We start from the raw sequence: 14,782 nt of genomic DNA, 5'->3' as shown, positions 1-14,782 counted from the left end.
TTTTTGTTCTGGTTTCATTACATCACTGAGCTCTTCCTCTGTCTTCCTAGCTTGCTTTATTTTGTGGGTTATATCAGAAGCATACTGTGGTATAGACTTGACAGCACCCACCCATTCCTGCCGGTTCTTAGCTCTAAAGCTGAAGGTACAGGTTGGGGCTATCCTTCCCCATTTGCAAAGCAAGATGTAGATGCAGCCAAGCACTGAAAAGTAGTTGAGATGTTTCAAGCTAGTTATGAGAGCAAAGGTTTCTCCTCTATGCAGCCCATCCTGGATTGACTTTAATTAGCCAAACCAGGTATCGGAAGATCCATATATGAAAACTGTGCTGTGAAAGCAGCCGGATTTGCATGCAGTCTATTTCTCTGATATTTCTGCCTATTCGGCCTAGTGCAGTTTGGCTCCATTTATACACCAGGACTAAATGAGACACAATGCAGGGCAGCCAATAAAAACAGAGCTCATTATTCTACATCTATATCTTTTATCTTAAAGGTGCATGTGGTCTGTAATGTCATAATATACACTATTTGTCCAAATGTTTGTGTGCATACCTTCTAATAAATGCATTCAGCTATTATTAGAGTAGCAACCATTGCTGACACCGATGTGCAAATGCTCACACATAGCTTGTCTAGTCCCTGTAGAGAAGTATTGCCAATAGAATGGTTTTTGGATGAGGCTTGCTGGTGATCATTCAGCATCCTGACCTTTAACACTCTTGTAGCTGAATGCAATCAAGTCCTCACAAGCAGTGCTCCAAAATCAAGTAGAAAGCCTTCGCTGGACAATAGAGACAGTTACTCCAACAAAAGCAAAAAATGTTCATACCCTTGTTTTCAGGCAAACCAATCAATGAGCAGGTGTCCCAAAACTTTTGTCTATATAGACTTGTGAAAATGTGTTTCATTATTGTAATAATTGTCGTTCTGTTGTCCACTCCTGCTACTGTATCTGTGACTGCTTTGAAGAAATGTATGCATTTGGTCTACTTTAGCTATGACATGGAAATGGGAATTTTTCAGTTACAGTCGTCATAACGGGTCACATGTTATGACTGTTATGAAATTCTTTGAGCCACCGTCCCTAACACACAACGGCCCTCAGCGTAATACTTGTAATACTTGCTCGTGTTTTTGGTGTAAACACAGCCGTAATGGTTATAAAGGAAGGTGATGCTGTAGTTAAAGCTGTGTTGGAAAGGCCTGTTTGGGAACCCCGGTTTCTTTGTGTCCCAGTAGCCGTAGGCCTCTGTAGCTGCATTTATTACAGCCGGACTGCAGCAGGGAGAGCTAGAGAGAGAGAGAGAGAGAGAGAGAGAGGGGGGGGGGGGGGGGGGGGGGGGGGGGGAGAAAGAAGGGACCTAATTGGAGAAGGGCGAGCGAGAGGCCGGGGGCTGCAGCATTGATCTGCAGGTGAAACTCAGGGTTAAACCTGTCACCAGCACTTCTGTGCCATCAGCATGGTGGCTATGCCAATCTCCCTCTCACTCTCTCTCTCTCTCTCTCTCTCTCTCTGTCTCTCTCTCTCTCTCTCTCTCTCTTTCCCCCTCTCACTCACACACATACACACCTCCCCTGCTGCAGACAGTTCCACAGTGGCGTGTAGACCTGCTGGCTGGCAGAATTTTTAAAGAGCGTTGAGGTTTAAAGACTGAAACCCCCCAGGGAGGAATCCCACCAGCTTGAGGAGAAAGAGAAAAGGGATCTATCCGCCTCTCTCTCTCTCTCTCTCTCTCTCGTTCTCTGTGTGTCTCACTGTATCAGTCTGCGTCATATATATATATATATATATATATATACATATATATATATATATATATATATATAAATTAAAACAAACGATACAGGTTTTCACACCTATGGTTTGTTTGAAGGGAGAAGGCCTGTGTTCTGGACTAGTGCAAATTACTGTGCCTGTTCGCTTAAACGTGTGGAGTACACCTGATGGTTGTATCAGATTGAGGTCCGATCACGCTGTCATAGTTTGCTTTGAGACCAGGCTGAGACCTCCTCCTCCCAAAGGTCTCTGTGCGGTTGTTTTGGTCCACATCTGAGTTCGATTACTGTATTCAAACTAAGCACTAAGAGGGAAAACTAAACCAGTGTCCGATTGGCCCATTCCGAATTCTGAGGTGTGAAAGCACCCGGAGTTGCACCCAAATGCGCGCATACAGCTTTTCTAGTCCCTGTAGAGAAGTACTGCCAAAAGAATAGGACTTTCTGTAGCAGATAAACGTGAGCCTATTGGCACCCTTCCTAATGCCAGGTGTGGGCTAGAGGGGTGGGCTAGAAAGTCTTTCCTGGACAGTAGAGACAGTTACTCCAGCAAAAGCAGGAACCACTATATTTCAACTCAAAACTGATTTCAGAAGAAGCACTGAATGAGCAGGTGTCCCAATACTTTTGTCCATTTAGTGTATTGTAAAAAGTCAGTCCATCCCTACTGTATCTCTTTCTCGCTCTCCCACTGTCTCACTGTCCTTCTCCTGCCTCTCTTCTTATTCACCCCCACCTCCTACCTAGTATTGACAGTGTGTGTATGTGTGTGTGTGTGTGTGTGTGTTACTATTGCATTTGTCTCTTTTACCTAGTAGCAGCAGCATACACTGCCAAGTTCCCCTCTGCTTACATCCCAGGGCCAGGAATCTCTCTCTCTCTCTCTCTCTCTCTCTCTCGCTCTCTCTCTCGCTCTCTCTCTCGCTCTCTCTCGCGCTCTCTCTCTCTCTCGCCGCTCTCTCTCTCTCTACCTCTCGCCCGCCCGCCCGCCCTTCTGTCTCACTGTTCTCATTTAAATATCCCCAGCTCAGAAATACTCCTGACACTCTGCTACACTGTGAGCAAGCCCACTGCTCCAGTCCCCAGGTTCTTCCAGCCTTTCCTCCTTTTTCCTTCTTTTTCCCCTCCTTCCCTCCTGCTTATGCAGCCCCCACGTCCAGCCCTGGAGAAGCTGCCATCCCTCTGGGGGAGTGAAGGAAGGTGGTGTTGGTCGTGGAGGTGGGGAGGAGGGGAGAGGGGAGAAGTAGTTGGTAGTCGAGGTGTGTGGAGGTAATAAATGAAGGTAGGGAGAGAGAGAAAGAGAGAGAGGGAGAGAAATGAGTGAGTGAGCGAGAGAGAGAGGGAAGCTGTGATTGCAGGGCCTCCGCAGTGGGACCTGGGCGGAATGGAGACTTTGCTGTCTCATTGAGTGATATCCCTGTCTCAACAGTAAATAAATAATGCAGCCCGCGAAGTTCACCCCGCTGCTGCCTCCAGTGAGTTGTAAATGTATTAGCTGCTTTATATTCTTTTGTCTTGGGAAAATGGTTGGCAAGGAAGAAGTGAGGGGAAAAGGAAAGAAAGGGTGTGTGTGTGTATATATATATATATATATATATATATATATATATATATATATATATATATATATGTGTGTGTGTGTGTGTGTGTGTGTGTGTGTGTGTGTGTGTGTGTGTGTGTGTGTGTGCGGGGGGGATATACAACCCAACAACAACAGCAGCAACTCACACACGTCGTACAGACACCCTTCCACCCCACCTCCCCACTACTTCCCCCCTCCGGTCTGCCTCCCCTCCCCTGACACGCTTTGGTGTAGTCCCCTGATCACCTGGATGAATGGTAATAAAACAGTGAGTGAGAGAGGGAGGAGAGGGTGGGGGCGAAGGTACGTTAGCACATGCGTACTGCTGAGGTTTAGATTCGGCTAATGCCGTGAGGAGAGTCGTGGGAACGTTTCACTTGCTGTGAGGCTTCTGTGAGCCCGATGGCGCTCGTCGTCTTTTTTTCTTCTTTTTTTTTGTATGGATTTTTAAACACATGCCCAGAAAGGAATTAGTAGTAAGTGCGAGGCGGCAGTTTTGCACATTTTGTCTTTCTGCTCTTTTATTTCCACATTTGAGCTTCGACATCAGTGCACCTCAAACCGTTGCAGATTTAAACAGCTCTTAAAATAGCATATAATTATTATTTTTTTTCGTTCTTTCTCCCTACACCAATCAGCCAAAACAATATGACCCCTGACAGGCGGCGTGAAAACGCTGATTAGGTTTATCTACAGTGGCGTCTGCAGTAAATGAAAAGGCAGTAAATGAACAGGCACTTCTTGAAGGTGAAGCAGGCGAAGATCTGAGACACTTTGACAAGGGCCACATAGTGATGGCTAGACGACTGGGTCAGAACGTCTCCGAAACATCAGTCAGTGTAGGCAGTACCCTCACCAGTCCCTGTGTTTCTTCTGCCCACACAACTTAACAGATATGTGTTTCCTACTGTTTCACTCTGTATATATGAGAAATATGATGAACGTTTACTAGCAAGCTTAAGACAACCCAGCACAACCAAAAGCTAGCAACCCATATTTCTGTCCATCCATCTATTTGTTTGTTGGGCTTGCCCGTCCATCTGTTGACCTAACAGGCCGTGCAAGCGTTCACTGCGTGTATTCCCTGGATGCAGCCCCAGCAGTAACGTAAATAAGAAGCTTGCCTACAGTAGGCATGGTGAGTAAACTCAGCAGGGTGTGCAACACAACCCGCATAATATGTAGGTTTCGCTCTTTTCTCCCCCTCATATTTAGCTCCGACTAGCTCCGCTGTAGGATAGGAGTCTAGGACGGAGGGATGTCAATCAAGCATGATCAGTAGAATGTGAGGACCATCCCCAAAAGATTCTCAGATAGGTGTGATCAGCTTTTTCTTTTTTTACTGAGGAGGGGCAAACCTTGCAGGATGTGTGTTGTCTAGGAGGATGTTTGCAAAATAGCTGTTGTTTTTATGATTATTAAATATTCAAAGGAAATTAAGGGTTTAATCAATGACTGTAGAAAATTGAATGCCGTAGTTTGCGTTCTGCTCACTTTCTGGAGTTTGTGTTGCTTCCGGCCTTGTGTTAGAATTTCCAGTCGTTTCATGTCAAATGGTTTGTGGTCACATCGCATTCAAAGTAAATGCAGTGTGCACACTGATCATAGATTAGCTAGCTATGCTAATCCAACTGGCTATCTAACCTTATTCAGATCATAGCTAACTAGCTAGCTTTCCAATAGAACACTATGTAAAGAGTGGTCAGAGTGTTGTGGGGAACCATATCCAAAAGAAGAGGACCTGCCTCCATGGCTGAAGGCACTAAATTTGAGACCTCCACCCAAAACATCCATGCATCTGCTCTAATAATTTTGTGGACAGGAATCCACGTCAGATCATCGTTCACCAGAGAAATGGCTTGGTTAGGAAGCTCCAGTGAAGCAGCAAAATCTCCTCACGCTGGTGCACTACCACCATCATGTTTAAATGTTGGTATGGTGTTCCTGCTGTCAAAGGCCGTAAATAGCGTCACACCAGCTAGAGGATGAAGAGCTCTTCTGCAACTGGAGGTTTCTTTTCGTAACCATTTTTTTCTGACTTGATGGATGCACACACACACACACACACACACACACCTTGGCCTTGGTCCAGTCCCTTTCTTCTTGTGGAGTAGCTAGCTAAGTCCAGAAAGACCAGGAGCGTTCTCTTGGAATCTTTGGTGACTTCCATGGGTGATTTGCCGCTGCATCCTCGGGACGTTTTAACACAGATGTTCCTAAGGTTTCAATTTGTAGACTCTGTCCCTTACTGTGGTGTTTGTTTCTTTGTATGTTTGTTTAAACCTTTTCTGGACTGATCTATTTTAACAGCTTTTATTCCTCAGCCCATCATTCTGAACCATCATTGGTAGACTTCAATATCGGTGAGGTTTACATTTAGTAGGGCTTGATGCATTCAGGCCTAGCTTCACAAACAGCTGACAGATTCACATTCTGACAAAAAAGTGAAGAACAGCAGAAATGGAGATGCGTGGTTTTAGCATGACGGGGATGCGGGAAAAAATGTCACAGTCAAAATCACATTTTTCCATATTTATGGGCTCTATAAGACTGCTATCGGTATTAGGAAGTGGATATTAGGCTTGACATTACAGGCTATCAGTGAAGCGCAAATTATCAGTGTTGCCCATCTCTAGTAGCCCGGCCAAGACGGGGGGCGTCCGTGACAACTTCGGAATGTGGCAAGCAGATGAGTTTATTTACGCCGGGGCCTGCGCCATATGCACGGCTAGGAAAGCGAGGCACAGCGGAACATATTGGAGTGCGCCTATGGCAGTTAATAATAGTAGCGGGCACATTCGGCAGCGTGGAGCGCTCGTGTGTGTGTGTGTGACAGTCTTTTTATTTCCTTATTTATTCATTCTGAAACAGTTGTACAGTCACAGGCCACGGTGAGACGCGGCACGGTTAGCGTCGCCGCTGCCAGCTCTCCTCTCCTGCCAGAGCCTTCAATCTCTCCTGCTATCTGCTATTTCACTAAACCTCCCCACCACACCACCACCCCATCTACAACCCCCCAACCTCCACCTCCTACTGAGCCGTACAACAGACAGTCATCAGCTCTGCACTCTCACGCACAAATAAAAACACACAGACATGCACAGATACACACCCCAGCACACCAGCACCAGCGCCACACCCTCCCTCCCTCTAAGCTTGCTAGTGGTGGCAGCTTTCGATATTTTTTTTTTCTTTTGGAGTGGAGGGGAGTTGGGGGGGGGGGGGGGGGTGACTAGTGATCACTGGCGGTTCCCCATGGCTAAGCTGTGGTGCAGGTCCGGCCAGACGTGGCTAACCCATATGGCGCTGGGCAGGCTGTGGAAATCCATATGCTGCTGGTGCGGGGCCTCTCCCCGTGGGGCTGCGCAGGGAGGTAAAGCCCTTAAGGCCGCTTCCCCTCCACAAACTTCCCCAATCCCCACTGCCGCTCAGCCATTGTCCCTGCAATCTGGCAGCACCTTCAGCCCCCCCCACCCCCCTGCACACCTCCCCTCCCCTCCTCTGCTCCACCTTGCCAGTGGATGAAGTTAATGGTAGCTAATTATTTAAGCTACTGATAACCCCCCCCCCACCCCCCACTTGCTCAGTCACCGCCGAGCTTAAGTGCCGCACATGTCGACTGATTCATTTCATTAACTCGTTCAATTGCCCGGATTGACAAACTGCTTATTTGTACTAACACTCGCACAGAAAGGAGTGTCGTAACATTTCATTAGAATCTTTACGCAGTGTTTACTTCCTGTGTTGCTCACTGAGCCCTTGAGTGAACCTGTGGATGAGCAGTTAGAGTCACGACCAGTAATAATTGCTGATGAGTGTTTTTGTGTGATGAATTAAGGTATTGATGCACTCCGTAAAAGCTAAGAGTTATAATCAGTGATACATGCCAGCCACTATTTAGCATCACCTTATTGATTCATTAATCTTGTCTTGTTTTGTTGTTGTTGTTGTTTTAATAATAATAAAAAAAAAAGCCAAAACCAATCTTGATATCTGGTGTTTTGCTCATGCCAGACACGTTGCTTATATAGGAAATCCGAATCAGTGTTTATCTCATGGTTTGCCGATATCTGTACGATTGCTGATATGTGAGTTCTGGACTGATCAGTTGATATCCGATGGTTTCTTGATGTTTCTTGATTGCTGATGTGGTGATGTGGTAATTTCTGGACCAACATTGATATTTAATTTTTGTTTTTCTGATCGAGGTGATTACTGATATTGAAATAATTACGTTTAGAGCTTAGCAAGATGACGATAATTTATCGTATTGTGATACACAGTATGCTTTTCTAAGGACTGCAGGTTTGATTCCAAACAGTGTAATTAGACTGGTTTAATCAGATGAAGAACAGCAGATGTTGAATAAAAATCACTGTACTCAGAACAGGAGAGTATCTGAATATTAGTTTTTAAGAATTTGGCGCTACTGATGTTTTTGGTCTGGTGATTACATGTATTGTGATATTGTGTATCGTGAAAATGTCTTTAAATATCGTGATATGGTATTTATTTACCATATCGCCCAGTCCTAATTACTGACTAATGTTGATATCTGATGTTTTCCTGATGTTGGGCAAATAGCTTATTCAGGAATTCTGGAACGGTGTTCCAGATATTGGAACAATCATAATTTAAATGATGGTAATATCATTTTTTTTTCCTGATATCAGAGTGATTACTGATATCGGAATTGCAGACTAATGTGAATATCTATGTACAGATCTGTTATGGAAATGAATACATAACTTAGCTATACTCACCTGAGACTCGGAGGACCTGCATCTGCGTTAAACAGGCCCTTTTTTTGTACAGGATGCACGGTGACCCCAGCAGACGATTGATTAGATTTAACTGATATCTCTAACGGGTATTTCTAACTGATATTTAGACTTCAGATGAGTAGCGTTAACATGATTCTGGCCTGTTATAATCAAATGTGTGATTTTTTTTTTTTTTAATTGGAATTAATTACTCTTAATTACTCTTTTAAAATATCCATATGTTATGTAGATTTTACGTTAGTCATCCTGCACCCCTAGTATCTCATCCATTGCTTGCAGCCCTAAAAACCTTGGCGGTGCTGTTCTGTGCATGTAACCACCTCTAGCTGTGCGCTCCCATGTGTAATTTTCTTCTGTTTTCTCTCTTTCTCTGTTTTGTCGTAGGAGGTCCTACAAACTGTGCCCAAGTTCTGCTTCCCCTTTGATGTGGAAAGGTAGGAATTCCCTCTCGCCGGCCTTCTGTCCCTCTCTAAGCACCACCGCTTAGGTGAACGGGACTGTTTGTTTCTTTGTTTATTTATTTTTTTTGTTTCCATAAATATGTAAAACCCCACAGTGTACACGCACCTGCATGTACACACACACACACACACACACACACACACACACACACACAGGGTGAATGAATAACGGGATGTGCCATACACCCTTTCCCCCCCTCCTTAATCACCTGACCCCAACTCTAAAAAGCATATATTGAAACTAACCAAAAACCTACAGAGGCCCTCACCTCCGGTAAATAAGATTGTATGTTTGCATGTCAGTATTGGGTCCTTGGGGACGACGCGGGGGCCTGATTCTCCCAGCAGCCGAGTGGCGAGCAGACCTGCTTGTGGAAATAAAAATGTGAAAAGTGCTTTTGTACAGTTTATAGGTGGTGGGGGTGGGGAAAGGCCTTTCTGCTGAAGCTTAACTGCTGCCATCTAGTGTTGAAGAGAGCGAGGAAACGGCAGTGCTCTCCGCTTTGGCCGTGAAACAGCAAGCCAGGCAGGTTAATTCAGCCCATACGGTCTGTAGGGTTTTTTAGTCCTTCAGTTCGGCCAGATGTTGAAGAAATTGCCTTTTAATAATCACATTAATGCCAAAATCAGCTTAGGATAGAAGTTGGTTTAGCGTCTGCCCAAAGCTAATTTGTGTGTGTGTTCACAGCAGAACTGTTTCCACTACCTACGACTGCAGTTTTACAAATTGCTGCTGCTTTCTTTTTGTCCTTTTATCACGATTATTTTTTATTTCTGGTGAAATTATGTATGTTTACTTGCCGCATAATGGAGTAAAGGTTAATGAACGCTTTGACTGAGCCCCCACCCCTCCTGCAGTTTCTTGCAATTAGTCTAAAATATGAGTCAACATGCTCTAAAGTCAGTCCTGAGCAGCACGTCTCATTAGCTCCTACAGTGTATTGGGCCGTTTTGAAGCTCTCGCGCTCATGCTCGCGTGCTCTCTTCTGTGTGCTGCTTTGCAGAGTGTGCCAGAATCAGGTGGGCCAGAACTTCACGTTCGTGCTCACCGACATCGACAGCAAGCAGAGGTTCGGCTTCTGCCGCCTGACCTCCGGCTGCAAGGTGTGCATCTGTCTGCTCAGGTGAGTAACGCCACTTTCTCTCTCTGTATAAACTCCTGTGCTGCTTTTTTTAATTAATTTTTTTATATCTTTCCCTTTTTATTTTTCATTTCATGCCAGAGCAAACAGGGTACATTTAAAAGAGGGAAGAAGTGTGTAGGAACACTGCGTCTACAAAATAGCCGTTCGAGATGAGACCAAAAGCCAAATATGCAGCATAGTTCTGAATGTTGCTTATGCTAGTTAGTGTGGGGTGTATGTATGTGTGTGTGTGTGTGTGTGTGTGTGTGTGTGTGTGTGTGTGTGTGTGTGTGTGTGTGACACTGAACCTCTTGACTATAGAAGTACAGAACATTTCAGAGTGTAAGAAGTCAGTGATTAATTTCTGCTTGTACTTTAATGTTCTCCAGTCCATCGTAAAGGTAAACGCTCAGTCTGAAACCAGTGCAAATGTTTAATCCACATTACAGGATGCTCAGCGCTGCTGACAGCATTGTGCTTTTTTTGTTGTATCAATGACACGTTCTGAGGAAATGAAACAGAAATGCTAATTCTGAATTATTTCACAGAGCAGAGCAGAGCAGAGCAGGGCTGTGTGGGAGAACACAAAGCTGCTGAAAATGCAGTTACCTATGGAAACTCACCACGCTGTTAGAAATGCACAGCCACGTCTCTTCTCATTTAATTCTAGTAGAACGGTAACTCCATACTGATGGACAGTTGCAGGTTTATCATCGACTTGATGAGCCGCTGTCGAGATCTTTCCTCCTCCCACCCCTGGACTGGATGGCCTTTTTTTTTTTTTTTTTTTTTTTTTTTTTTGTGTTTTTTTTTTTTGTTTGTTTCATTTATTTATTTTTTTACCCCCCCCTCCCCCTTCTTTCATTCGTTCGTTTCCTTTCTTTCTCTCCACTCGTTACTCGGCTACTGGCACGGAAGCATGCCAGAGACGCTTCGCCGATAATTATGCATGAAGCCTCACTGCCAATTAGCAGAAGTCTCCCCTGTCCTTCTCACTGAGTTTTACATGCTAATTCATTTGACATATGATGTATAAAATTCATTATGCATTCTGAGTAGTTTGCATGGCTTCCTTCATTCATAATAAGAAATGCATTGAAAGTTTCAGGGTTTCCGTTTTTTTTTTTTTTTTAGGGTCTTTGTTTGCTTTAAGATGTTTAAAACAAATTTCAAAACAAAAATAAGAATAGTACTGCTTAGTTTATTTATTTATACAAATTTAGGACAATAAGGAAAATTAGAGGAGAAAAAAATAGGATTTTTTTTAACAGTAAGAAAAGATTACATTGGATTTTATTTCATTTGATTTTATTCTTTTTTTTTTCATTTTTGAAAGCTTTAGTACAAAATCAAAATTAAAGAAATCAGCTATGTAATAGTTATATATAGGTTTAAATAGAAGATACCCCAGCTTATGCCTCGACTCTGCGACTCTGAAAACAAAAGTAATTAAAACAGTTTGTGTCCACGCGATAGTTGAAGTGCTGGGACCATAAAATTGTCACCTATGCTTACACAAGGAAGTAGCCTAATGAGAAGGACAGTTTTATGTGGTCAGGCCTTTGTAGCTGGGTGTCTGGAGCCCAGGCCAAAAGGGCAGGGTTCCTTCAGGCCAAAGCATTTTAAAAGCAGGGTTTCCTTTCCAAGGATTCCTTTTCCGTTTTTTTTATTTATTTTTTAATTTTTTAAATAAATAAATAAATAAATAAAATAGCTCACTCCCTACACTCACCCCTTAGTCACTCTTGAGCACAGTGAGCAGTAACCTTCACACGTCTCGAAGGCCCAAAATGGAAAAAGGCCCCGTTCTACACGCTTTATTTGATGGCGCAGACTTGTGATATAGAGGCTCTCTGCTGTTCCTGGTCACTTAGCAGTTCGGACAGAGGAGAATTCATTTGCTTTGCTTAACCTTTAGACCTGCTGGGGGGAGAAAGACAAGCTGTAATCATATCTCACTCTGAGCTGCTTACAAGGTGCGAGCTGACTTAAGTAATTCACTTGAGCAGTTTAATTTAAGATCTGTAATATATTTTATAGGACGAATGGAGAACTGCAGTTGTCAGACGTGCAGGAAGTTAACATGCCTTTCACATGTATGCGCAGTATATAATAAGCACGTTTGAAATGGCTGCAGTCGAGTAGTGTGTTTTATAATGGAGCGGTTTTTCGTGTTAATGAGAGGAGGTCAAGGTTGGAATCCGCTTTGGATCAGATTAATGAAGTGTTTTCAGAAATGCGTTCTTGCTATCGTAATATCAATACGAAGCTCGGGGGTTAATGTAAATGTAGATAAACGATTTACTTGTGTGGAATTAGCTGAATAAACAACATTTATAATGATCCAAATTCAGTTTGGTTACAGAACATGCATGAGCATGTGTGAGTATTGCTGAGCCTTCTGTAGCTTGCATTTTCACTTGTAGTAATGTAATGACCGGTTGTGAACAGTTGTGATGGGGATGCTTTAGCTGTACAATCTATAATAAGTGCTGCCTTTGCTATTGGATGCATTTTTGTATCAACCATATTTTACAGGAATTACAATTTATTTGCAGTTTATATGATGTGAAAAAATTATTTAAGGGTTAATTAGCTTAATTTTGACGCTTCAGTTTTCACACTGAACAGTTTTCAGTCAAGGCCAATCAGTGTCTCGACTTTTTTTCTGCATTAATTTTTTTCCCCCCACTAGTCAGGAATTCATGATGAATTGTCCAATCTGAGCGCTCAAAAATTACTTGAAATTAGACATTAGCATGCGTTACGTTAACGTTAGAAATGTTAAAGGGTCCCCCCCCCAAAAAAAACTGTGAAATCTCTCTTATTTATGTTGCCTAAAATGCTGTTTGTCTTCATCCGTGGTCAGTTTGCCTTGTTTTGCCATACGTAGACACTTATCAGTGCTGTATATGTGGTCATCATGGCTTGGGGGCTAACGGCGGGTGAGGAGTTGCGAGTGGTCAGATTAGTCCGTATGCTTTGCCAGTAGAACTGAGAGTTGAAAAGAGCCGGAGAGATTGCTTCGCCCCGGCACGGTATGGAATGATGAATGTTTCTCTATCGGAGGATTTGTCAAATACAAACACATTTTTACTCACTAACCCGTGAAGAGATTGAGGGGGCTGGTGGGGCACCAACTCTCCAAGTAATTTAAAAAAAAGGGGAGGGGGGCGGCTGGCTACAAAGTATCAAAAAGTGGTGTAATTCCAGTTTATTACCTTGAAATAAAACACCACGCCAGGATTATATGAAAGGTATTCCTCCCTGGATATCTTGATAAGCTAAGGTTCGCTGCTCATTCAGCAATAATTTATTTGGCTTTAAAACAAAAGATTTACAGGCTCCCTCATTTAGGAGTATAATGAGTGTTTGGGTTCTTTGAGGCCTGTCGAGCCTCTCTGACAACAGGCACTCCTATTTAAATCCCCTTCACAAGTGAAAAATGGAGGATTAGCATCCAGGAGCCTCGCGTTTTAAACAAAGAGGCAGAGGGAGATAGCGATTAGCTTTGTTATGCCCGGCATAACAGGCTCGTTCAAGGTGTCAGGTGATTGCCATATCCTGGACGACGTGCCATGCTGACCAGAATGTGATGGCAGCCTGTGTTCGTACGTGGTTACCGAACGTAGGGGTGGGCTGTATTCCGATAGGTTATCGTGATGAATGATGTTCTGAATGATGATCTGAGTGTGCGTCCTCAATGAATAATAGCAGTACGTCCAAAACTTAAAAAAAACAAACAAACAAACAAACAAACAAACAAAAAAAACATCAGATACCATTACAAAAATGCTTCCTCAGGGGATCTATAGTAAAGATAATTGCTGTGTGAAACCATAGAAACGCGATGACCTCTTTTTAAGCTTAAATGCTTATTTACAAGGGTTTTCTTCACTTTGGTGGAAAACCTATGGTAGATGGGTTTTGATGAAACCCTTTAAAACATGATTCTTTATAACATAAAACGGAGGATTATGGTGTTCTTGAGAACTATTTTTGTTATTTTTGAGTTTGGAGAAGCTATGAATAATAACAGTCAGTGTGTAATAACTACACACAATCAACAAAGCAATTAGGGTGGGTTTCAGCCCATTATTCCATTAATTTGTTTGTTTATTTATTTATTTATTATATATTTATTTATTTATTTATCTATCTACCATCTGTGTTCCTGTCGTCCTTTCTTCAATAGTCTATTTTTTAATTAATTGAAGAAAAAAAAAATTGTGTTTTTGTAAAATGTTGTTAGATCACATCCAGCCACTCATATCTTGAAGGAAGGGTTGAAAGATCTTACTCAGAATTTAATCTTGTCCACCTCTTATATACCACAAATAATGTAATAGTCACTGAAGACACGTCTGCCGTCACGCCAAAGAAGTTTGCTTCTTCAGTCTTGCACTGGAGCTTCCATTACTTTTTTGCTACATCAGCCTCATAGCATCAGAGCAAAACGTCACTAAAGGAAACCAGATCCATACAAGACACCAACTGAGTTTTGGCTGCTCAGCTTTATTTGTGATAAAGGGAAAAGTGTGTAAATTTGATTTCTCAGTGGAGCAGTCCTTTAAAGTTACACTGAGTAATCCATTGAGATCCTCTTTTTTTTTTTTTTTTTTTTTTGCATAGGCATATTTCATTAAGATAGTGTGACCTGGTTTAGGAGAGTCTTCCTGCGGACGTCAAAATATTGGCATGTTAAGAGCTGATTGTTTCAGGTTAATGGTCATTCAGACTTCTAGCTCTCGCGCTTGAGCGCACTTCCCTGGGAACGGCCCCGGCATTGGCCGCCTCCGCGGATTTAGCGATATGAAAATTTGCATTACGTTCACTTTATTGTTTTTCTTGTTGTCTGTTAATTCCAGTCTGCCGGAGCGCTCACTGACCCATGCAAAGAGAGGAGGGGGGATTTTATAAAAAAAAAAAAAAAAAAAAAAAAAAGAGCGAGAGAAAGAGCGAACTCCCATCAATCCTCTGTCTGTGCTGTAGTTCAGTGAGGACTTCTGTTTCATTAAGATTAAATCATGATGATAAATTAACCGCCTGTATT

At 42.9% G+C, this 14,782-nt stretch overlaps 1 protein-coding gene across 2 annotated transcripts in view; it reads left to right on the top strand.

The window, feature by feature from the left end:
• The window catches only part of dennd1b (DENN/MADD domain containing 1B), a 129,591-nt gene that overhangs the window by 46,056 nt on the left and 68,753 nt on the right, over positions 1-14,782 (top strand). For both annotated transcript variants that reach the window (XM_072660938.1, XM_072660939.1), the window contains exons 4-5: positions 8,529-8,578; positions 9,610-9,729. In XM_072660938.1, coding sequence (XP_072517039.1) covers positions 8,529-8,578; positions 9,610-9,729 — 170 coding nt within the window. The remainder of the gene's footprint in view (positions 1-8,528; positions 8,579-9,609; positions 9,730-14,782) is intronic.

The sequence above is a fragment of the Salminus brasiliensis genome, chromosome 17 (assembly GCF_030463535.1).
Source record: "Salminus brasiliensis chromosome 17, fSalBra1.hap2, whole genome shotgun sequence".
NCBI classification, from domain to species: Eukaryota; Metazoa; Chordata; class Actinopteri; order Characiformes; family Bryconidae; genus Salminus; species Salminus brasiliensis.
Note: the sequence above shows the minus strand (reverse complement) of the source record. Positions and strands in the feature narration are given on the sequence as shown.